The 25873-nt window shown below is 33.9% G+C and overlaps 1 protein-coding gene across 5 annotated transcripts in view; it reads right to left on the bottom strand.

Annotated features, from left to right (window-relative positions):
* Nucleotides 1–25873, bottom strand: part of OSBPL8 (oxysterol binding protein like 8) — a 160073-nt gene that overhangs the window by 24760 nt on the left and 109440 nt on the right. For all 5 annotated transcript variants that reach the window (XM_087814528.1, XM_016199405.2, XM_016199406.2 and 2 more), the window contains 12 exons: nucleotides 24748–24818; nucleotides 22331–22408; nucleotides 19859–19960; nucleotides 16935–17138; nucleotides 14325–14409; nucleotides 12652–12823; nucleotides 9041–9278; nucleotides 8264–8448; nucleotides 5048–5129; nucleotides 4668–4766; nucleotides 3136–3232; nucleotides 1042–1140 (listed from right to left, as the gene is read on the bottom strand). In XM_087814528.1, coding sequence (XP_087670654.1) covers nucleotides 1042–1140; nucleotides 3136–3232; nucleotides 4668–4766; nucleotides 5048–5129; nucleotides 8264–8448; nucleotides 9041–9278; nucleotides 12652–12823; nucleotides 14325–14409; nucleotides 16935–17138; nucleotides 19859–19960; nucleotides 22331–22408; nucleotides 24748–24818 — 1512 coding nt within the window. The remainder of the gene's footprint in view (nucleotides 1–1041; nucleotides 1141–3135; nucleotides 3233–4667; nucleotides 4767–5047; nucleotides 5130–8263; nucleotides 8449–9040; nucleotides 9279–12651; nucleotides 12824–14324; nucleotides 14410–16934; nucleotides 17139–19858; nucleotides 19961–22330; nucleotides 22409–24747; nucleotides 24819–25873) is intronic.

Here is a 25873-nt window from a genome sequence, read left to right as displayed (position 1 = left end):
CCCTCCCAATTTTCTCATCTGTGAAATAAGGTCATGTTAAGTTCTATATTTTCATGAATCAGTTCCTAAAATAGAAGGTAATTACCAAAAATAGTTATTTTTAAGAAATGGGTTGGAAAAGAGGGTACAGATAATGACCAATCTGACTGTTCAAGCTGATTCCACCCCCAGCATGGTAGTGCAGATTGTGAAATCTTGACTCTGCCACATCTTAGCTCTGCGATATCAGGCAAAGTGACCTCTTTGTGCCTCATTTTCATTGTCCATAAAACAGGGATAATATTACCTACTTTATAAGGGCTACTGGAATGACTGAGTTTATAAAGTGCACAGAACAGTTGGGTGCCTGGATTGTTGTAAATAATAGTAATTTTAATATCTGTATCTGTATCCTAAATAATGGGGAAAAATCATGAGGATGAGAAAATTTTTTTTAAGACTTGGTACACTGCCCGGCCAGCATGGTTCAGCAGTTGAGCATCAACCTATGATCCAGGAGATTGAGGTTTGATTCCCAATCAGGGCTCATGCCCAGGCTGTGGGCTTGATTCCCCAGTAGGGGGTATGCAGGAGGCAGCCGATCAATCACTTTTTCATCACTGATGTTTCTATCTCTCTCTCTCCCGCTCCCTTCCTCTCTCTGAAATCAATAAAATATATATATAAAAAAAAAAGACTTAGTACACTAAAAACCACTGAATTAAAATTTTAAAAAGGTATGGTGGTCAGTCCAAGACAATGAAAGTCACTTTTGAGGACTCTCAAACAATGGGTAGTTTCATCAAATTTTAAAACCTGCACTTAGGGCAAATGAAATTCCATTATTGTAATCAGCCTCTTCCAACTAAAGTACGTCACAAAAAGTCCACTGTAGATTAATTAGTTCAGCATATTACAGTAATAATCTTAAGTATCTGTAAAACAAGGATCTTTAAAACAAAAGACTGACTTCATCAATCTCAAAACATAACAAATTATAGCCATATACATTTATTTTAAAACGTTTTAGGAATATCTCACTCAAGTATGGAAAATACTTACCTTTACAATGAGCATATGGCATTGTCATTACATAATCTTCACCTCTATTCAAGAAAGTTAATCGTGCTTCTCCATCTAGTATTGCAGATAATGAGTTTCCTGAAATAAATAATGTTTATTAAATTTCACAAAACTAATTCAACCAATTCAAAACAAATGAAACATATTTAGAACACCTAACCACACATCTACAGTGGAATGTCTTAAAAATAAAAATGTCTCAGTCTCAATGTAAACATATATTTGCTATCTTAATCTAAAACATACTTGATCTATATTTTCATTCTTATAAAATGAGTACTTTTTAAAAGTAGAGTTATGTGCTTATTTATGTTAATTACATGAGGCTTTTAAGAAAAATCTTAAACATGTAGAACATGCAATGAAACACTGTTTCACTGTATAACTTAATTTGTCCACTTTTTAATAAAAACATTATTTCTTCTGTAAGTCACATTACTTAAGTCCCAAGCTTTAAGTACTTTGGACATAAAAATGCTATAGATACTTTAGAAAATTTAAAATATACATAATCCATAACCCTTGTAATCAATGATAAAATTTCAGGGTATTTTCTTCTAGCTTTTCTTCCATAAGTATAACAATTTACATATAATAAATGTAATTAGCTGTGTTTCTAATTTCTTAGGATAAAAAATCAGATCACTGATTTAGATCTTTCTCCTTTTCTAATTTAAAATTATAAATTTCCCTCTAAGCATTGCTTTTGTTGCATCACATAAATTTTAATGTTATATTTTCATCATCATTTAGGTTAAAATATGTAATAATTTCTCATGTGCTTTCTTCTTTGGCCCATGAATTATTTAGAAGTGTTACTTAACTTCCAAATATTTGGAATTTATCTTGATATCATATCCTTTATTTCTAATTCTATTTCATTGAAGTTGCAGAACATATTCTGCATAATTTTCAGTCTTATTGAAATTTATGGAGAGTTATTTTATGGTCAAACACATGATCTAGACCAGTGACAACACCATACATGTATTTGAAAATAATGTGCATGCTGTAATTGTTAACTGTCAGGTTTTAGTAATATCAATTAAGGTAAGGTGGCTGATGGTGGTCGTAAGCCATTTACACTATAGTTAGAGTATGGGTGTGAATGGAAGGAAGGTGCAATGGAGAGGGAATAACAAATATATGTAACCTTCAGAAGAAAACAATCACCCTCTGAAATAAACATAACATAAAAACTAGGCAAAAAAACCCAAAAGAAAACAAAACCCAAATAAAACTAACATTAGGGAATAGAAAAACATTTTGAAGAAAATAAAGGCATACATCATGTTCCTGGACCAAAAACCACTGTTAGATTTCCACGTTACAGACTTATCTATGGATTTCTGTTGATATATTTTATCTTTCTTATTTAACCATAATTATTTTTTTCTTTCAAGTTTAAAATTCTTCAGTTGAAATTTAATTTGTTGATTTTCTCCATTTAAAATTAATTTATAAAAAAACAAAAGCATTTAAGGTTATATGTTTTCTACTAGTGCATAGCTGTGGCCATGATTTGTTTGTTTACACTGTTACAGTTTTTGGTTTAAGGTTTCTTATTGTAACTTTATTTCTATTTCCCCCTGTACTTAACAAAAGCTTTTATTGCTATATTTTTGGGTCCAAGGTTAAATATTGTTAGTACATGACACTGGACCAAGTATTCTAACTAACTTGGATTCTTTCTCTCTCTAGTCAAAGGCTAAAAGAGAAAAACTAACTCCTTGGGTTCATTAAGATGGAACAAAAACCTTAGTAAGGGCTAAATACATTATGCACTAAAAGGGCTACCATAGTGGGCAATCATTAGTTTGTGTTTTAATAAATGGTGTTTGTAATAAATTTACATATATGGGACGTATACCTATATAAAATGAGTCATACCTCTATTTATGAATGGAGAAAGAAAAACACATAAAAGTCATTATCTAAGTAAATATGACACTTAAAATGACATAAAAATTCCTTACTGAAAGCATCTCAAGGCACCGTTTAAATAAAAGCTCACTAAAAAATACTACCTCTAGTCTCAGCAAAGGGTGCCTACTTAGACAAGAGGAAACTCACCATAGAACTTGGACTTAGCCAGGATACTGCCACTAAGGCAAAATCCATCTTTTCGGTTACTAACATAAAAGGCAGATATTGGTGGATGATGGGACACCTATTGAACACAGGAAAAAACATAGAATATATTAAGCATATTATTGTGCTATTATAAAAAATTCAAGTCTTAAAAGAATACTCTATTAATAAAGAAGAAAGATTTGGTAAGTAGTAAAATTAAACATTGATCATTACAGTAATCAGCCTCCAAGATGTCTGCCAAGGAACCTCACCCCCTAATAGGCACACCATTAGGTGGGCTCCTCTTACACTGTACCAAAGTTGGCTTATATGATAGTGATAGTATGTCACTTCTGAAATTAGGTTATAATGCAGCGTCCATCTTGATGTGTCTCTGTCTCAGATCATTAGCTCTAGAATGCCAGCCTGTATATTATGAACAAACCAATGGAGAGGCCCATATAGTGAGGAACTAAGTCCTACTGTCAAACACTATGTGACGAGCTTGGAAGTAGAATCTTCCAGCCCACTTAAGCCTTCAGAGGAATGCAAAGCTAGATGACATTTTGACTGCAACTTCATAGGAGACCCAGAGCTAGAACCACTCAGTGAAGGAGCTCCAAATTCCTGAACCTCATTGTATGAGATAACAAATGTTGCTTTAAGCCTTTAAGTTTTGTCAGTAATTTATTATACAAAAGTGGATAACTAACACAGTGGCTATTCATTTAAATTATGAATAGCTATAGGAAACTAACAAAAGCTTTGACATATATGTTATTTTAATCATCTAATATTTTAATATACATACATTTTCTGAAATGAGACAAAGCTAAAATCAATTAAACTCTTCTCAAGCTTTTCAATTTAGTGAAGATTTATAGTGAGGTGGACTGGCTAGGCATGGTTTAGCTGTTGAGCATCGACCTAGGATCCAGGACATCGAGGTTCGATTCTTGGTCAGGGCACATGCCCAGGTTGCGGGCTCGATCCCCAGTAGGGGGCATGCAGGAGGCAGCCGATCAATGACTCTCTCATCATTGATGTTTCTCTCTCTCTCTCTCTCTCTCTCTCCCCCTCTCCCCTCCTGTCTCTGAAATCAATAAAAGATATATTAAAAAAAAATACTAAGGCAAAGAAAGAAGTGTAATACTAGGTTACCTAATTGTAAATGCACAGGTTTGACTACTATGAAAAGGCTCAGAAAACCATGTAATTTGAGGTAAAATAAAAAAGATATGGAGGACCTTGAATGTCACACAAATGGTATATATTTGACTTAGGAACTGGGGAAACACTGAAGAATTTTGGCAAAGGGGTGGGGGATTATTTTTTGTCACAGGATTCTATGACTGCAATAGTAACTCTTTTGAGTATGTATATAGTAGTACTTAGTGCTAAAAGATAAAATACTTATCAAATGTTCATTAATAAAGGTTAATCAACAGTGAGCTTACTGAGTTATTATTTTCTATAAAAATACCCCAATAACTTCTGAATCAGTTTTGTTTCTTAAGAAACATTTCTATTACCTGTTCAGCAATGTAAAAAGTTTTGCTGTTTGTTCTGGGATGAATCCACAAACAACGGAAAGTCTCACCAAGTATAGGGTTATAAGGTTTCTTCAGTCCCTAGTAAAAAACATACAAGTTTCAAATTACAAATATGGAAGATTCAAAATAGTTTAAACCAGTCAAGATGGGTTTAGCTGTATTATCTGGGAGCTATCCTTATAAAATTTCACAGTAGTGACATAAAATAAAGTTAAATGACTTAAATCATAATCCAGAACTAAATGATCAAGTATTTTGCAATTTTGCCACCTTGAGGCCTTGTTATGCAATCATTAATAAATAAAGATAAAAAATAAAGAACGCGTATAAGGCTGGAAAAAGTAAAATATAAACATTACCTTTGGTTTTTTATAAAATCCTGACAAATACCATTTCACTACTTTCTTCAAGCGGAAATAAGGATTTTCTTCAAGAGCAGCCCTAAAAAACAAATGGTAAATAAAAATTTTATACAATGTATCACAAATTCTCCCTCATATTTATCAAGTCAACAACTGAATATAAGATATGATTGAAAGCACAATTCATATTTAAAATAGATGTCAAAAACAACCATGTACATCACTTTGTAAGAATCACTTTTTATAATCTGGTTACTTTTCTTCCCATTCTTCCTATTTTTTGACATGCTGTCCGGGTCTTTGCTCAACATTTCTGAAAACTCTCCAAAGACTTCTCAACTGGGGTTCTGCAGAACTACAGATGCTGCTAGGGGTTCTATAATTGTGATTGAAAAAAATAAACACAGATTTTGAGATTCATCTACTGTTTGATGCCTAGCATTTGCAATAATGGAGCAGTGGCCGCACAGTCTCATTAACAACTCTGTATGAGGTGTTCAGTCCCGTACGTCAGAGAAGAACCATGTCCACTTGATTCACTCTATTCTCACTTGCTGATGTTAGAGATCAGCGGTAACTGTGAGTACTATAGTACACGAAGGGAGGACAACAGGCTGATGCCAGCCTCTTCTGCACAGCCTCCCTAAGTATAGGATTATATGCCTTTTTAATCCCTTGTACAAAATACAGAAGTTCTGAATCACAAATATGGAAGATTTAAAATAATTTAAACCTATCAAAAAGGTTTTTAACCCATTTTTAGCCTTCAACCTCCCCTATGTGCTATCAACAGATTTTCCAGAGTGAACAAGTCTACCAGTATAACAGGTAATCAAAGAATAATTTTCATTTTAAAGAAAAAAATTTTAGAAGTCCTGATTAAGCTGCCCCCTTGCTGCCCTTTTGGTGACGGGTAAACATTGTAAAATGTTGGTTGTATAAGTCAGAAGTGAATTCTACTGAGAAGTTAGTTCATCTGTTTATCACTTATTTTACAATGTAACTATCTATTACACCCTTTAAGCATGTCTGAAGGTCCAATGTGATTTTCGAAGACAAAATGCAAGATGAAAGAGGCTATATCTAGGCTTATTGACAATTATGCCAAAGTGAAAGCCTGCACTTTTCAGGACTAACCACCTTTTAATTGCTCTTTTCCTATCCTGACTTAAATCTTACTATAATATTTTATTTTATATTTTACATACACATAGGACACACAGTTCAAAACTCAAAGCAATATAAAAAAGTATACATCACGTCTTGCTATTGTCCCATCTCTCCATGCTCTTTCTATTTATGTCCTATAGGGAACTTCTTTTAGCTTTTATTTTTTTTTAAATAAACAGTTTTCTTTAAGCATAAAGAAGAAACTATGTAGTCTTTTCCTTTTTTCTTTTAAAAAAGGACCATACTGCCCTGTCGGGCATGGCTCAGTGGTTGAGCATCAGCCTAGGATCCAGGCGATCGGGGTTTGATTCCCGGTCAGGGCACATGCCCAGGTTGCAGGCTGCAGCCAATCAATGACTCTCTCATCATTGATGTTTCTATCTCTCTCTCTCTCCCTCTCCTTTCCTCTCTCTGAAATCAATAAAGATTTAAAAAAATAAATAAATAAAAATTAAAAAATAAAAAAGGACCATACTACACACATTTTTCTGTACCTTGCTTTTTTCACACACACATAATGCTGAAGATCCCTCCTTATCAGTTTATAGGGTTCTTCCTTATGTGTGGAAGCACTATACATTATTTAATCAGTCAGCTGTGGCTGGACACTTGAGTTATCTAATCTTATACTATTACAAACCCTGGTGCAACAATCTTGTATATATATATCATTTTGTATATGCAGAGCTATATCCGTAGGAATTATTACCAGAAGCAGGATTACTGGATCAAAGGATTTACTGTATCTATAATTCTGGCAAGTACTGCCAGTTCTTTTCAAAGGCCCTGTGCTAGTTTACATCACCCAGCAGCAGTGTATGAGTGCCTTGGTAATAAAATAGTGTGTGTTACCAGAAAAGTGCAACCTTTCAATATGGGAAAAATGGGCATCTCTCAAGATCTTATTGTAATTCACAGGAACCTACCTCACACTCTGAGAGAAGTGAATTTCTAGAAAGATAAAAGAAAGAAATATAATAAGGTATATAAGGCAGAACTGAGGTATTAAAGCTTTTGGACTTTTGGTCAATGTTGATGGATAAAAAAATAGTACCTTATAGTTTGCATCTGCATTTTTCTTATTTTGTGTGAAGTGTGTATATTTAAGGACTATTTCTATTTCTTCATTTTTAAACTAGTCATTTCCTCCACTCTTTTTCTATTAGGTTGTTTATCATTTTCAATCACTTTGTAAGAGCACTTTTTATTTTAGGGAGATTAACAGTTTGTGCATGATTTAATTTGCAAAAATCTTCCATAATTTATCAATGATCTTTTGATTTAGCTTATGATTTTTGCAATTAGTTGTTTATTAATACAACTAATAGACTAATAATGCAACCAGTAAGATGAATACAGATATTGATACAGAATCTAAAAAAGAGGTCACAGGGCCAGAACTTAGAATCTTAGAAAACAGTGCCTTGAAACACCACTGTAGCTGGAATGGGGGCGCAGGTGAAACTTGGAAACATACAAAATTGCTGTCTTTAACAACTGTTGGGACAGACCTGGACAGTTCCTCCTCCACCTCCTTTATGCCTGCCATCTTCTGAAACAGCTGGCAGGAACAAAAGCAGACAAAAGAGGAGATTTATGCCAAGAGCCAGCAACTGGCAGGGCATTTGGATCACGCAGGCTGCATGCACCTCACAAAAATGCAGGGGGTAACTATAAACAAAAGCACAAGCCCTAGGACGGACCTGAAGAGGGCTGAAGTGGAGGAAAGCAAAGAATGCCAACCAACCACGTTCCCTGTGTTAGGCCTGTGAACAGCCAGGGAGCCTGTGAAAACAGTGCTGTCAGGTGAGGGGCAAAATTCCTGTACTCCTCAAGCTGGTCATCGCTCAACTCAACTGAAAACAGTACACCAAAGTATTAAATATGTTTCTTACTTATTAAGGTCAACTACAGAGGTAGCAGAGAAGAGAGTGATATCTCATTAGAACCCGATTTTGGTAAGGCATAACCATTGACTAGCACTCTGGAAAGCCTCTAAAACCAAGAAGTATCTTCTGTTTTAAGAAATAAGAATCTACTTACTCAGATAGGAAATCTGCATGATAGTAGTAATCTGAAAGTTTATCCAGGAAAGAACGAGGTTCCAAAATAAATGTAGGCAGAACCACCCTGGACAGGTCCATGCCAGGACGGACTTGTTTCAGCAGTGTCCAGATAAGGCTTTTGTTTTCTTCAGACACAGTTTCTGTTTGAGAAGCCTCACCTGCCTTTAGCAATTAACAAGAAATACTGAAATATTATACTTATTTCAGACATACAGATGTATAGAAAAGACAGCTAATGTTGAAAATCAGAATTCTCTATTTGTCCAGTGCAAGCATTCTTAAAATGTGAAAATAACCTATTAAATAATAATAAAATCTATAGCTATAAAGTTTAGATAAAAAGGGTAGTTGCAAGGGACATCAAAGTGAATGATAAGACTCCATTACAGAAATATTATACTCCACTATCCTATCTCTACTTCTATGCCCTAGCAATAATAAAGAAAGTTATAAACTCATTTCCTTGCAATTTACTTGTACCTGGCAATGACATCTAGCAGCATCCTATTTCAAAAGCAAACCTGAAGAAAATGTAAACTTTAAATAGAATATATTCATATTTGTGTAAGTATTATATGTTTTTAGTTGTTTATAAATCCTGATATATTTCATATGTATGCAACTTTTAAAATAAAATAGGTATAGAAATACTCTTTTGGGAGATTAAGCAATAGGTCAAACAAATATATTTAATTTCATTTGAAAATTTCTAAGAATTAGAAAACCCAAATCTCTGAAAATCACAGACTTTTACCTCTCCAAGTTCCTCATGGCTCTGTTCAGAGTAAGTGGTCTCCTTTAGAGGCTCAATGGGTTCAGGTTCAATATATGAGTCATCTTGCCTTTCTGATGTATCTGTGTCACTTTCTTCACTTTTCCCCATCACCTCATTGTCAGACTCATCATGCTCTGGATCATTTTCTTTATCGGATTTATCAGAATACATATCTTGGTCCTTAAAATGCTGTCGTTCAATTTCACTATCATTTAACCTTAAGGGAAAGAATTATTAGAAGGAAGAATAAAAGACGTTAAGAATACTTAATTTGTAAATAAGAATGATATCTAACATTTACTGAGAATTTACTATGTGTCGTGCACTGTTCTTAGTGTTTTATATAGTTTTACCCATTTAATCCTCAAAATAACCCTATGAGATAGGTAGTATTATTCTCACTTTACAGATTAGTAAATGGCACAGAGAAGTTAAGTAAAAATCTGAGGAAATATTTAAAAAGATGACACTGGGGGCTAAAATTGTCCAAAAGCAAAATTTTAGTCTATCTCTTGCTAGATATTTTTCTTAGTTTTGCAGTCATCATCACTTGAGTCAACCTCACTGGCACTTCTGGTCTGAAGGAAAACTTCAAGTTAAGACTCTCAAGTAAACTCAAATGAAGTATGACTTTCCACCTGTAAAGGTCTCCAAAGTCACTCAAAATAACTCTAAGAATAAGACAAGAAAATGTAAAAGGTAAGCAATTATATCTATTTAATACTTAACTGATAAGCTTAATCTTGAGAAAATGTCTAAGGAGAATTGGAAATGAAAATATTAGCTTAAGGAAATGAACCAGTAACCTAAAATTGATAAGCTATTTTAACCAACCCTTTTTATACTAACCCTAAAGTGATTAGGGTTAATAATCTACACCAAAAAAAATTTTTAAAAACCTCACTTCCAGAATCAAATATTTTTAGAAATTTCTTTTTTAGGAAAGTATCTGTGGGTTTCATTTAGCATAAAAATCCTATAGGATTTGAAAGTACTAAAGTACTTTCAAATGAATATACGATGCCATCATATATCATTGATGCTTTAGCAATGCTGAGACAGTAACAGAGCATAGAAGTCCTATTTGATTCCTATGTTAGTCTCTATTTTTCCAAAATCTTAATTTGTTTGGATTTTAACCAGAGAATTTCTAACAGAAATTCATTTTTATATACGTTATTTTCTTTCTTTTTCTTTATGATCATATATTTTTAAAAAGTAGTCTAAAATTGCTGTCTCTCCTTTCTTACTACCTATTCTCTCCTTAACCTCTCACAGTCTGGTTTTCATTCCTCTATATCCAGTGAGTCTGTTCCCTTTAAGGTCACTAAGGATGGCTTAGTTGACAAACCCAACGGCCTTATCTAATCTTCGCCTCCTCTGACTTCTCTGCATCACTGAACTTAGAAGATGATTATTTTCTTTGAAATAGTCTTAATGCTTGGGGTTCCATGTAACTGTGGTCCTACTTTTTTAAGCTTTCTGATCCCTCTTACCTCTTCCTACCCTTAAATATTTTCATCTTCCTTGGCCCTTTTTTATTTTCTCTATCCTCTCTCTCTTTTAGCAAGCTACCCAATTTCTATTTGATTTCCAAACCCATGCACGCAGAAATAAGCTTTAGACCCATGTTTTATTTATTTATTTTTTTAAAATATATTTTTATTGATTTCAGAGAGAGGAAAAGAGAGGGAGAGAGAGAGATAGAAACATCAATGATGAGAGAGTCATTGATCGAGCCCACAACCCGGGCATGTGCCCTGACTGGGAATCGAACCCCAATCGCCTGGATCCTAGGTCGACGCTCAACTGCTGAGCCACGCCCGGCAGGCTAGACCCATGTTTTAAAACGCTTGGCTGACATCATCTACATTTTGAGACCACTGCATCTTCAACATGTACAATATTTAATAAATTATCTCCCAAACATGGGGTCTTTTGTTTTATTTTACCCTAATCTTCCCTGTCACTGAGGCTTAAAGCTTGGTAATCTTCTTTAACTTCAGCCACTCTATCTCTTATATCCAAGCAGACTTTAAGTCCCAAAGCTAGGCTCCCACCCCCTCATGTCTGCATTATCGGCTCCCAGCTCATTTTCTGTCATAGCCAAGTAAACATGTTGATATGTTGATTATACTTTTGTAAAAATCTGTTATATTGATCCTCTCCCTGACTCCCTAGAAGGATATTCTGTCTTCATCCTGTAAATTCTCCTGATCCTGTATTACCCTAAAGCATCTCTCCTTTGGGTGTTTATATTATTCTTTTCTTTCTACTATTTATTGCTGTCCGGCATTTTATAGGTTTGAAACAAAACATCTCTTCAGGATTTCGTAACTAAGAAACTGTAGTACTGGATTCAAATTTAGGGTCATATCAGATTCATCTCCCTATTCAAAATGTGGTAAATTATTCAGAAAAAAGTATGGTATCTTACACAGAAAACAGGCTCAAAAATTTTAATGAATAAATATGTGAAGCAGATGAATTTTTAAGATCCCCAAATAAGAGCATTTAAAGATTACCTGGTATTCAACAAAAACAATTAATGGTTTACAGCTGAAGAGCTTCGAGGAAAAAAATTTCAGGAAGAGGCCCCAACACCCATTCCTATATAAATTGTGCTCCCACTCCCAATCCCATCCCATTCAGGCTTTTGTTCTGAGGATTAAGATAAAACTCCAGATTATAATTCTGCAAAGAAAGGATGTGAAAGGTCAGGTGATGGAGGTTTTCAAAGAGAGTAAAGAAAAACAGTCAAGCAAAAAGATAAGAAAAAAAAAAATTCAGTTCAGGCTACATGGACGAAGGCAGCGGTCTAACAAGTTTGAGGAGAGTAACCCAATGCTGACAGCAGTAAGTAGCTGTAGAGCAGAAACTGAGAATTGGGGCAAGGGAGGAAAAGGGGAAGTCTAATGTTTTTCCTACAAAGCAACAAAAGAGGTGTGAACCTCAACAAACCTCTGAACCTCAAGCAAAGTATTGAGTTTTCCAGGAGAAATATATATTTTTTAGTATTAACTACTATAAATGCTTCAGGGGATAAAACAACAGTAAGATAACAGTTCCAACTCGAAACACAGTAGGAGAATTCCACCAATACCAGAAAGAATAAGTACCATTACCAAAAAAACACAAAAAACCCCACCAAAAAAACCCAAACCAGTGCTATAGAACCGCAATAGAAAGACAGATTATATATTTGGTGGTTAGGAGGCAGGAAAGCCTTCGCATATGATATAATATTTGAGATTGGTCTTGAAGAATACAGTCTTATGATAGGAGAAAAGAGCAAGGAGGACTCGAAATCATTCTTAATGAAGGGAACACCATGTCCAAAGACAAGGTAGACAGTCAGCATGGATGCATTTGGGAAATAACGGGTAATTCACATTAAGCAAGGGTCAAGGATATAACTTTCTATACCTTATCACGGTAACTAACAAATCTTAAGCCAGGCCATAGGTGATATAATGGGAAGAAGACAGCCAAATTTCAATCCTACATATACTACAAAAATTCTAGGCCTTCCAACTAACCTAGTAAACAAATGATCTCTAATTACCAAATTAGGGGCAATATCTACTTACTGGAAGTTGTCACCACTGTGGAGATTGTTAGCACGTAATAAGCCATACAAAGTCACATGTGTGTTCTCTGATGCAATGCTCAGGTCATGTTCCTTTCCTTCCCTGAGCATTGTACGTTTAAGAAGACTAGAACATTTCAAAGCCAACTCCAAAGCATCCATCCAGCACCTTCCTAGAAGAACACAGATTCATAAGCAGCATAACTCAAGAAACCCTAAAAACCATAAAAACATCTATCTCAATTTAATACTGTTAGCCTTTAAGCATACTATTATTTCTTTGAGAAACATGCACTGGAAAAATTAGTTTGAACATAGTCTTACAGGGGTTTTTTAATGCAATTTTTCAGTTTATCAAGTGCTTTTTATATACTAAGTATCTAGAAACCAATGGTAAATTAATAGAATATAGCACACATTAGTAAGCACACTTAATGAAAATAAATGTATTTTATTTTTTAAATCTTAGACACTAACATGAAGTATAATTTGAAGGTACCAAAACGGTACATAAAATATACTGAAGGGGATATGTTTGTACTATAAACAAACTAAAATAATGTTTTGTTTTGCCGTTTTTAAACATTTATTTTATTTTTTATTTTTATGTTTTGTTGATAGTAGGTCTATTACCAGGTTTGGCATCCATTCTACTTATATGTATGAAAATTTTTAAGTCAGGGAAATACCTGTACAATAACGTCATTAACTGCCATACTAGTTAGTAGAAACATTAGTAACTTTATTTTTTTTAAATTGATTTCAGAGAGAGATAGACAGAAACATCAATGATGAGAGAGTCATCGATTGGCTGCCTCCTGCACACCCCCTACTGGGTATTGAGCCCGCAACCTGGGCATGTGCCCTGACAGGGAATCAAACTGTGACCTCCTGGTTCATGAGTTGACGCGTAACCACGAAGCCACACCAGCTGGACAGTAACTTTATTTTTTTAATTAAAATTTAGAACTATAATTAGCAGGGGAAAAAATGTTATCTCACTTAAAATTCATATACATTTATTTGTTTTAGCATCTGCTGGAAATATCAGCCAAATAAAAGACTTTCTTAACAAATGCTTGTGCCTATGATATTTTAATTTTAAAAATAATCATTTGGTCACTTTGGAAGGTTACAAGATTCCTTAGGCTAGGCTAGTCTAAGCTATAAAATATAAAAGTGAGGCAGAAATCCATTATCAATTATTAAAGTTTTAAAGTTACCTTGATTTCAAATAAGTTTTGCTCTCCCTAAATTTGCTTTAGGAATTGCATGTAAGTTAATAAGTGCAGAACAGAAGTTTGTACTTGTGTGTCATATGTTACTAGTTAGTGATGAAAAAGTAGTATTAAATGTACCTCCAAAACAATAAAACTTAATGAGGTACCACAGAGAACACTAACCAAGTCAAAAAGGCGTTAACATGTCAGTGGAAGACAAAGAAAACCAGGCTGCTAACGCACCACTCAGATACCCCATGCTTCCCTCCCATCAGATTCCTGCTACCTACTCAAGTTCATGACCTATTTAGTGTTCTAAGCAATTTACGATTACAACACTTCTGCTGCAAATACTATACTAAATACATATTTCCTAAAGGAAAATACACAGCAGTATATAAAATAAACCCTTAAAAATGAAACCAAAATCCAATCCATCAAAACCTCTATTTACCATCTGACTCCGAAGTAGCTCGGATGATCAAGTAACTGCTAGGTAAGGGCTGAGTTATGGATCCAACTGCTTCACCTTTTGGACCCTTAAAATAAACAAATAAAATAAAAATAAGTAAAATAAATGGCATACAGGATTATGAGATCTCAACTTTATACTATCCATTATTATTGGTAACAATTTAAATTAGTCATGGGTTAAAATTTAAAAGCAAACAAGCTTTAATTTCATGCTTCTTGAGAAAGTAAATGTTGAGTATTAAGAAAAGTTTTCCTCTTTCAACAAATATACCTATCATTAAACATTATCTCTATACATTGCTCACATATTAAAAGGGAAACCTAAAATTTACAATGCTAGACAAAATTTTAATTTAACAGAGAATTTACAGCCCACATATACTACTAGAAAAAAATACTTAGTTTCTAGGAGCCTATAAAAAAACAGCTGCAAATATGGTTGTATTTTATAAGAAAAAGAAAAAAAAACAAAATTTTTACTAGGTCTAGGAAAAAATAAAGCTTCGTCCATTTATAACCAATGATACACTTGTTTATAAATACCAACTATAAAAGCTAATTTTATTTTTCCAGAAACAATAAAGAAAAAGGAATTTTATTGTTGTTGGCTGGGGTTATTTGTTTTAGAAGTATACAACACTGAGAGCTCTACAGTAATTACTATTACCAAGGCTAATCTTAGGTGGACAGAGTTCTTATCTGGAAAGAAAAACCTGAGGATTGAATTTATAGTATAATTTTGATAGAAAAAGCATAATTTTTAAAATGGTCAGATCAAGGAATAAAATGAACTTTAAAAAGTATAAACATCAGAAAGTAAAGATGAAGATTTAAAATTTAAAAACAGAAAAATCAGAATGATTTTAACAAATCTTATAAAATGCCTTAAGTATTTTCATATAGTTTTATAATTTATGGGCCAGTTTCTAGAACCAGTATAGAGAAGGAACTAGAGTCAGACTGCCTGGGTTTCAACCTTGGTTCCACGTTAGAAGAATTATTTACGTAACCTCCTTAGGCCTCAATCTCTTTGTCTGGTTCATAGGGGGAAACTATCTTTCCTAAAGGTGTAAGAATTAAAAAGATTCCATGTAAAATGCTCAAAAGAGTGCCTGACACAAAGTAAGAATTCATAAACATCATTTTTTCCTAATCATTGACACTGACTTTAAAACTGTTTAAACAATGTCCTAAGCAGGTTTTGCTTGTGGAGAACATTCTGATGCTCATGTAATTGTACAAACTTCCCTCCCAGAAATAGTTGCAATGAAATAAACTTCACATCAAAATTTACTTTTCATTATTTATTAAATTTTTAATTTATTGATTTGAGAGAGAGAGAGAGAGGAAAGAAGAGAGAGGAGGAGAGAAACATCAGTGTGTCATTCCACTTATTTACGCATTCACTGGTTGCTTCTTGTATGTATCCTGATTGGACATTAAATCCACAACCTTGGTATATCGGGTTGACATAACCAACTGAGCTACTCAGCCAGGGTTAAAAATATTTTTAATGATTTAAAAATACATTATAATTCTTACGATTTCTAAGACTAATAGTAAAGAATAAATACTTAAATACATAAAAGGTTTTGAAAGGAATCTTTTTTCACTTGAGTATAGCATGATATATAAATACCACAGGCTGTATGGGTTAAATTATTTCCCCTATGGGAAGTATCTAACTCCAGAATGGAACTGACTCTGTAATCCTAAATTTATTCCTAACTCCAGACTACTGAAATAAAGGTGAAAAGTCCAGGATTTTTCCTAGGTATATGTATATTGCCTAATTAAGCAATACCAAAAATATTTAAAAGCTGAAGCTACTTTTACTTAGCCCTAATCTCAATTACGTGTTTTTCCTTAAAGGAGTTCTAAACCCTTTATGCAAGTGTAACTGACCTTCTTTCAAATTAAAACAATGGTGGCTTTGTAAAAACTTAAACTAGATTCAGACTCATTTATTCAGTTAGCATGTGCTGCACGTCTACTGTTTGTAGAATTTCTTGGTAGTTAATCAATAAGGCGTTTCTATTTTCCTGATTAAGTTCCTGATTAAGTTTCATAATACAGGAGTGACCACAGTAATGCTTTTCAGTTACAAAGCATTAGAGCTCCATCTTCAAAGAAAGTTGCCTCTCAAGAGTAAGGAAGACTCTTACAAGCTTCTTCTTATCACATATTTACATAGCTACAGAAAAAACAAAACAAAAATAAATGGAAGCTTCTGTTCTACCAGACACTACAATTCTGATAAAGAGAACAACACAGTAAATATGATACAATATTACAAAGCAAAATTATTAATTGCAAAATTTTAAAAACAGTACAAACTGAATCCCCATGGCAAAAAGATAATAAGGTACAGTATAAGTTAGAAAAACGTTTTCTGGAGAAATTTTTAAGTTATATCTTAAAGATAAACAGGGACATTTGGTGCACATTTCATTGTGGGTAGAGACAGAGGAATAATGCCCTTGAAAACAGAAATAAATTTATTAGTGCTGGCAGAGAACAGCAATCACTAGATTGACTTGTCTCAGTTCTACTCACATCTTTACCTTTTACCTATAAAACAAGTGCTTACCTTTACTGCCCAAATAGACTGCTCCAAAGGATGAAAGAGTTTGAAACAAAAGCCATCCTTTTTTGATGGACGCTCAATGATTTCGCAGGCATTCAGAAGGACTGTTCCTACCCACTGACCATTTTTTTGGGTTTTATAGATCAGTAGCACCCCTGGTTTCAATACACACCACAACTTGGTCCAGCTCTTTAGGGTACCACGAATCTACAGAAAATAAGTTTAAGAAATAAAGCTCTGTTTTTCTCTTTATGCTCCACAAGACACAAATTGAATAATGGCAAATAGGATGTTTTAATTTAATATTTCCAGAAAATGTACATGTTAGAGTCAACAGATAGTTTTTAAAAAGCTACTAAATGGCAGGCACTAATAATAAACATAAAAATAGCATGACTCCTGCTTCTGAGGATCCTAAATTCTAGTGGGAGACTCGGTCACCAGTTTCAAAATACTGTACTAAGTAGAATGGTTTTCCTAACCTTCTAATCAGGTCAGGGGCTATTAAAATATACTTGCCTAATATCAAGATTCTCCTCTTAGCATCTATAACAGCTGTAATTTTACTTCTGTGAGTGTAAGATAATTCTACCTTTTAAGATCCTACCCCCTTTACCACTACATAAAGAGTACTGTTAGCACACACCAGAAATTCCCGAAACATTCGGTGAGTGGTAAAAGAGGGAAGAGCATCTTTTTAGTCCTAAAATCACCTCTAAATTACTCCCTTGTTAGTAATTACATAAAGTGTGCCACAGAAACTTCTTGGGTAAATTTAAAAACACAAGTTGCATAGCTCTCTCTCTAGTCTTATAAAATGTTTCTCATCCTAGGGTTTAATGCTATGTCAAAAATAAGTCTATAGCTAGCTTTTCCTATTCTGTTTCTGAAATCCATAAAAGTGTTTCTATGCAAGTCATTGAATTCACAATACTGAAAAACATGCTAATATAATATTAGATTAAAAACTAGGAATTATCTTCAGTTTTATTACTGTAAAACATCTGTTCTCTCAATGCACTTACATGAATTATGAAATAAATACAGGGCTTCCAAACTCCTCAAATAGGCATACCACAATAACTCTAGATGAGAAAAATTTAGAAAGGAGGAGTTTGGAACCAGAAATGAAAACAGGAGAAAATCTTTAGGAAAAATATGCATATATGTAAAAGAGATGGAAAGATAAGAGTTATTCTGAGATAAGATTCTAGATCTTGGAGATGTGATAGTAGAACATGGATGGCAAATTATCAGAATGAAGGTAAGATTTAGAAAGTTATCCAGGGGTATGTGGGGGAGTTTTGGGGAGTTGGTTAGGGAAATCCAATGTCAAAGGGAGAGACTGACAACAATACAGTCATAATAGGGGACTTTAAACACCCCACTGACTTTACTGGATAGACCTTTGAGACAAAAAATCAACAAGGAAACAGTGGCTCTAAATGACACACTAGATCAGATGGACTTAATTGGCATTTATACAACATTTCACCCCAAAGCTGCAGAATATACATTCTCCTCAAGTGCACATGGGATATTCTCAAAGATAGACCACATGTTAGGACACAAAACAAGGCTCTACAAGTTCAAGAAGATTAAAACCATATCAAGCATCTTCTCAGACATTTATACCATAGAATACTATGCAGCTGTTAAAAAGAAAGATACCTTACCCTTTGAGGCAACATGGCAAGACCTGGAGAGTATTATGCTAAGCAAAATATGCCATTCAGAGAAAGACAAGTATCACATGATCTTACTCATATGTGGAATCTAATAAACAAAATAAACCAATGAACAAAATAGACCCAAAGACATAGAAGCATGGAACAGACTGAAGAACCTCAGAGGGAAGGTAGGGGCGGGTGGGAGGGTGGGTGGAAAGAGATTAACCTAAGAACTTATATGCATATATGCATAACCCATGGACACAGACAATAGTGTGGTGAAGGCCTGGGGGGAGGGGTGCAGGAGGGAGGGGAAAAAAGAGAACATTGTAATACTTCCAATAATAAAGATAAATTAAAACATTAAAAAAAAACAAAGAAAGACAGGAGTAGGTTTAGCCCTGAAAAACCCAAGTGAGATCTGGAGCTTAAAGTCTTCTAAGTAGAGCCAAAATTAGAAGGTGTTCTCAGCACAACATTGAAGACGACCCTAGTATTACCTGAACTATCAGGGAAACCATCACGAGACTCCTATGTTAGTAAGAGAACTTCAGTGACAGAACTCATAAAGATTTTAGGTTGGAGATTGTACCAACTCTTTGGGAAAGTGAAAAGCTTTCAGGGCTGCGGTAATTTTTAGGTCGATGCCAGGTACTAAAACTTCTTGGGAGTCAGGGTCTTAGAAGATCATTCTCAAAGTTAGCCTTAGTCTGAAAGGTTACTACCAAATATCCTTCAGATAAGAACGAGAAAGAGGATAGAGTGACTGAGATGATAAAAGGAAATAAAAATAAGTGGGAATAACCAGAGGCCAACAGAATAATAAGGCATGAAACAGCAATATGTACATTTCTCTGAAAACTAATCCATTTCAAATAATTTTTATATTAGCTTTGTATCTTATCTTCTCAATAATGCATATACCAAGTCTATAATAATACTAAATGATAATTTAAAAAGCAAAGTATTTCTTTACAGCATATTGATTAGACTACATAATGTTGCACAAATCATAAGGCCTTTTTAAAAGAACTGTTATACATATTTGATGTTGTTGTCAACAGAGAGAACATTAAGGTTCCTTCTCCCCATTAAGATTGGAACAGAGGACCTCTGGGATACAATTAATAGTTTGTTAGTGAAAAACAATCCTCCTAGTAGTTATTTATGTCTTGCAGGCTTTAGTGAACTCTGGGCTTTCTTATTCCAGTAGGTAAACATCCAGCAATGAGAATTCAAGATTCAATACAAACTGACCTTCAACCAATCAGCCATGACAATAACAGAAGGATCTGTGATTGAACTAAGTAACTCCTTTGTGGCTCTTTTCTTTTCTTCTCGGTAATTTTTCTTTTGCACCTATTTTACAAAAATAATAAAAAAATTAAAAATTCATTAGAAATGGATAATTTCTTTTCTAAATTTTTAGGTCTATAGAATGTAGAGTATAAAATTTTAACCCCCTTTTAGAATTCTAGCATCTTAGGATAAAAGAGCTATTTTTTCTGTTTTTTGTTTGGTTTTGTTTCTTAAGAACTTGTAGAAATTTTTAGAGAAGGTTAGAATCTAAGTTTTTCTAATCAACCTAGTCCAGTTCTCTGTATCTTTTTAAAGAATTTTACCCTTTTAAAATTATATATGTAATAATACATAAATACAATCTCATGGTAAAAATTTTAAACAACACAAATAAAGCTAAAAAACCACCTTTATTATACCCTATCCTATTCCAATCCATAGACTTGACCACTGTTAACCATTTTGAAAACACTATCCTTTCAGGCCTTTTCTATGTATACAACCTATACAAATATATAGCTTTTGCATTTGTTTTTAAGTTTTAAACACATTAAAAAACTGTTCTCCCATTCATTCTTTTTTTAAGCATTTCCATATTCACCTAATTTTTTTCACTCTTACACAGAATTCCTAGTATAAATAATAAGAGCCAACATTTACTGGGTACATTCTGTGTACTAGTCACAGTTCTAAGTACTTTACATGTATTACCTCATTTAATCTTTACAATAACCTTGGAAAGTAGGACCATTAGAATCCTTATTCTACAAAAGAGAAAACAGGCACAGAGTAACTTGCACAAGATCACACAACTAGTAAGTCATGGAGGCAGGATTCAAACAGAGGCAAACTGGCTCTAAAAGACATGCTCTTGACCACCATGCTATGTTGCTTCTGAAATTTTTCTTAATATATTCTCATACTGATGGAAAACTACTCTGTTAGCAGTTTTTTCATATTATGAACTGGAAATTTTGCTCTTTCCTAACACTACTATGTAAAATATAAATAATTAAGTCAGTTTTGAGATAACCTGGGAAAGTAGCAGTGAATTAATGTAGTCTTATTATTGCTTTGTTGTTATTACATGTATGGGAGAAGAGCAGTGGTAACCTATCAGTGATATGTATTTTTTTTAACTATAACAAAATCTTCCTAGTTTCACTTAAAGGTAAAGAGACTGCATACAAATACCAAAATTTAAATAATTCTACAGCCCCAAAACTTAGACTTTTGGTCTTTATTATCATGCATATCTGAATTAAGAGTAGATTTAATATCACATTGCAAATACAAATGAATACAAGATCAAATATGGAGGGGAAAAAAGAGGTAAGAGACTACACAGGGATCAGTCAATTGAAAAAGCATGTGTTCCTTAGGCTCCAGGATCTGTGGCCATCTGGAGGCAAACACCATATTGCACAATCCTTAAGAGAAGTGGAAATCTGAACTTGTAATTGTTGAATTTTTTTTAATCTTCACCCGAGGATATTTTTTCCACTGCTTTTCAGAGAGAGTGGAAGGGAGAGCGAGAGAGAGAGAGAGGGAAGGAGAGAGAGAGAGAAAAACTTGATGTGAGAGAGACAAATCAATCAGTTGCCTCCTGCATGAACCCTGACAGGGGCCAGGGATTGAGCCTGCAACTGAGGCCACATGCCCTTGACCAGAATCGAACCTGGGACCCTTCATACCGAGGGCTAACGCTCTAACCACTGAGACAAACTGGCAAGGGCTAATTGTTGAATTTTAAAAACACTGTGTAGGTCAAACAAAATACAGCAGGTCCTCAAATAATGTCATTTTGCTCAACGTTGTTTCGTTATAACAGTGATGAGGTACTGCAGGAACTTAACTCTTGTTTATATTAATTGGCCTATGGTAAAACTGGCCTATGGTAAAATCATACATAATTTCACCACAGTTCCAAGTGATGAGATACTGCAGGAACTTAACTCTTGTTTATACCTATTAGCCTATAGTAAAATTAGCCTATAGTAAAATCAAACATCATTTCATCACAGTTCCGAGAATCTACTGACAATGTTAAATGAGGACTTTTTGTATATTTACCCATGGGCCTAATTCAGCCCAGGACCTAGCAGTTTGAGTTTCAAGGGGCACTAGGGCTTCTCATCAGGTGTCCCACAGCACAGTGACGTGCCTGACTGGGCACAGCTCTGCAGAATTATCTAGTCCTGGGCCCCAGCAGTGACCAGATGAGGCCTGAAAGAGCTCTAGCAGAGTCATTATGTAGCCTCTTCCGTTGACTCCAGAACATCATACAAATATTGACATTTTTTTATGTGTGCCTGTCTGGATTTATTTTCTTCTTTCAGGAAGACATATTTATTTCTTTATCTTATTAGCCTACTTTCAAAAGCACATGCAAAGCATAATATAAGTCATGAAATGACTGTGGAAACTAACCTTGAGAGATTCTTTTTTTGTGAGCTTGCTTGAAGCTGTACTGTCCTTCTCCGAGCCATTATAAAGTTTAGATTCAGACTGAAATCACATAGAAATGAACAAAAAAATAATTAAAACCTTCATTTATTCTACACATATGGCATAAAAATAATAATGTTCAAGCTATGCTTGTGACATTCTTCCCATTTATTGCTGTGATTTAGGAAGATGTTGATTTTCAACTGATTTTCCATCAGTATAGTATTTGGAATTAAAAACTGATCCATGTTAAGGGGATAAAGTATAATGAAGAAAAACAAACAAATGAACAAAAAAATAATCCACATTAAACCCACAAAACCAAAAAAGTAAAAACTAATCAATAAGTTAATCTACAATGTGAAGTTTCTATTTCCCACAGCTTAATAGGAAAATTTATAATATAATATACTTCTTAGATACTATTAAGTGACAAATACTAATAGTATTAGCTTAAAAGTTAATGAAAATTAATGGCTGTTTACTCTTTACCAGGTGCTATGCTAAAACACTTTATGTGCACTACCTCATTTAATCCTTACAGCAACCCCATGAGACACTAGTAGTAACCCCCTTTTGCTAATAAGGAAATTAAGACCAAGAGATTAACTAACTTCCTAAAGTCACACACAGTTAGTCAGTAGATAAGCTGGGATTTGTACTCTAGCTAATTCCCAGTCTCCTGCTTTTATCGATCTCACTATATTGATTTCTCACCTTTAAAACTGTTCATATATAATCTCAGTCAGGCTCAAATTTATGACTTATCTTCATGAACAACAGGAAATCTGTTTCCTAGACATGACAAGATCTGGATTGGTAATTCCTAAAAGATTCCAGTACAGGCCAGAAGGGTGTCATATGAGCTTGATAAATTATAACACATATACTTCAAGAAATCCTTGCCATATTATATAGCTAGTTCTGAAAAAAAGATCCAGTAACCAAGATTTCTATAGTCTTTTTAAATACATTACTAAGTTTTCAGAACGAACAGGTTACCTTTTAAATACCAAAAATCATAAACTCTATTTGTTGGAAATATTTTACAAAGCTTTCCTCTTTTAAAACCTTACTGACCACTATCTTAATGATGAGAGTCAAGATTCAAACTCACTTTTTTGTCTCCAAAGCAATGTTATCCAGTAGAGCTTTCTGAATGACAGAAATATTCTATATCTGAGCTGTCCAAATATGGTAGCCACTAGTCATATGTGGCTATCGAGCACTTGGGATGTGGCTAATGTAACTGAGAAACTGACTTTCTAATTTAATTCTAATTATTTTAAATTTAAACGTTCATGTATGACTAGGTGCTATTATACTCAAAGAACAGTTCCAAAGCATAATGTTTCATTAAGGTATGTAAACTTTTATTTTTAGGCTCCCTGCCCCATCCCCATAAACTCCCCCCAACAATCTCAACCATTTATAGACTACATATAGTGGCTGCGATATGTAGGTCTGGGGTTTAAGTGTTTAGGCTTCTGAGTAGGAAGGAATACCATTATACCACACATTCACCAATTCTGGTATTAACTGCTTAAAAACAAACTTTTAAAATTCTACAAATTGCATTGTATTTCTAGCCATGGCAGACCCAAAATAATTATTTCCTCTTTAATTTTCTTTAATCACACATTTTGTATAAAAATGATCAAGGCATTTCTCATGTACATGTTATCTACATATAAACTACTATTAAACTTCCATCCTAAGTACTTTTATACATGATAGATGGACCTTTATGTAATGAATTCCTGAAAAGCTAAGTGCAAATAAAATTTGTGTAAGATTATACATTAAAACATATCATGGAATCTTCTCAACTGCTCCCAAGAAGAGGAATAAAAAATATAGACTTTTTAAAGCAAAGCCTATCACTGAGAATAGCAGAGAATTTACTAGTTTAAGAAATAGGTTTTCTTACTTCACATCTTTGAAGTTTGATTCCACAAACATAAAAAGTTTCTCCTGCTATTAAAATTGACCAGAAGTAACAGTCAGAAGTCAAATCCCTTGACATGTTATGGAAACCTAGTGAATTATAAACCCATAGGAAAACCAAGGCATCATATAGTGTTTCTCAATGTGTTTCTCAAGCATGGCTTATCCTGAGAATTTCTCCAAATGTAACTCTCAGACTTCAGTTTGAGAAGTACTGTTGTAGCAACCATACCAGAAATTATAATTCCAGAGAGGATAGTGGTTATCAATAGGCTATATTTGTTAGTAAACAAGAACACTATATCAACCCCAGTGAGACTTCCGTTTTTTCATACATACTGCATAGTTTAGATATATCAACCTAAGAACATCTCATAAGATTTGATAGTTCCCTCATCTTAAATATTAGAAAAATGTTGTAATCATGTATTTGGGGACAACAATATGCTTACCTTGCTCTTTGACATAGAAAGTGAAGAATCATCTTTATTTTGAAGAATGTCTTCCCTTCCTCTTTCAAAACCTTTAAAAACATTGTAATTACATCAGTATTGCTACTTTTGAGCATATACAGGCATTTAAAAGCATATAGAGGCATTAAAAAGCAAATGCAGGTAAGTCATTCAATTTCAAATATATATTTGATGTACATCAGTACAAGAAGCTTAGACTGAACATACAGTTTTAAACTATTATAAGTTTAAGGATTTTTAGTATAATAATTCTTTAGAATAAATTAAGGATTTCAGAGGCAATGAAGTCTTTCCTTGAACCCACCAACATCAAGCAAAATACCTCTTTTCTCTGTTCCTAGAGCACTTTGCATGAATTCAGGCTTCATGCAGCTTTTATTCTTCTAGTGAGCTGTTTCCTAACAAAGAATCCCAATAAAACCAATCTAACATACTTTTCATACCTCTTGCCAAACTGGAAAACAATTCCAGAACTGGTGATAAAAGATGACCAAGGCAATAAGTCTGGATTGAGGCTTAAACAAATCTAACAATGTGCTTATTGTGAGAATTAAATGAGAATGCACAGCAAGCACTTAGCACAGTGCTCTGCGCCAGAGTACACATTCAATTGTACTAGCCCTTACTGTCACTGTCACTGACCACTGCTATATAAATTCTAAAAGGATAAATCTGAAATGCATGCATGCACTGGGATAAACACGTGTGCATCGCTGCAATCATGTGGCACATTAATATAACACTATGCCAAAAGCAGTTAAAAATTAATGTTATAAGGGTATAATTAGAGATCTGTTAATACTAAGATTTATGTGGCAGGCATGAAGGAGCAGTACTCATTTTAATGAAGTTCTTTCTACTTTTAAGGGCAAGTAATATTAACTCTAAAATTATTTGTTCTGAGTACAATAAAAGCCTATATTAAAAATATGTATATAATTATTCATAGCCCAGCACTTAAAAAATCATTTCTAGCATTTCAACAATTCCATTTATCCTGTGTTTGGTTTATATCACCTAAAAATAAATCCACTCCATTTTCCTAATTCAGAAATTTTATTGCATTTTTCCTGTAATATAAAGAAGGAACCTACCCCCTCCATCC

The sequence above is a fragment of the Miniopterus natalensis genome, chromosome 2, assembly GCF_054644295.1.
Source record: "Miniopterus natalensis isolate mMinNat1 chromosome 2, mMinNat1.hap1, whole genome shotgun sequence".
Classification (NCBI taxonomy): Eukaryota; Metazoa; Chordata; class Mammalia; order Chiroptera; family Miniopteridae; genus Miniopterus; species Miniopterus natalensis.
This window is presented reverse-complemented; position numbering and strand designations above follow the sequence as displayed.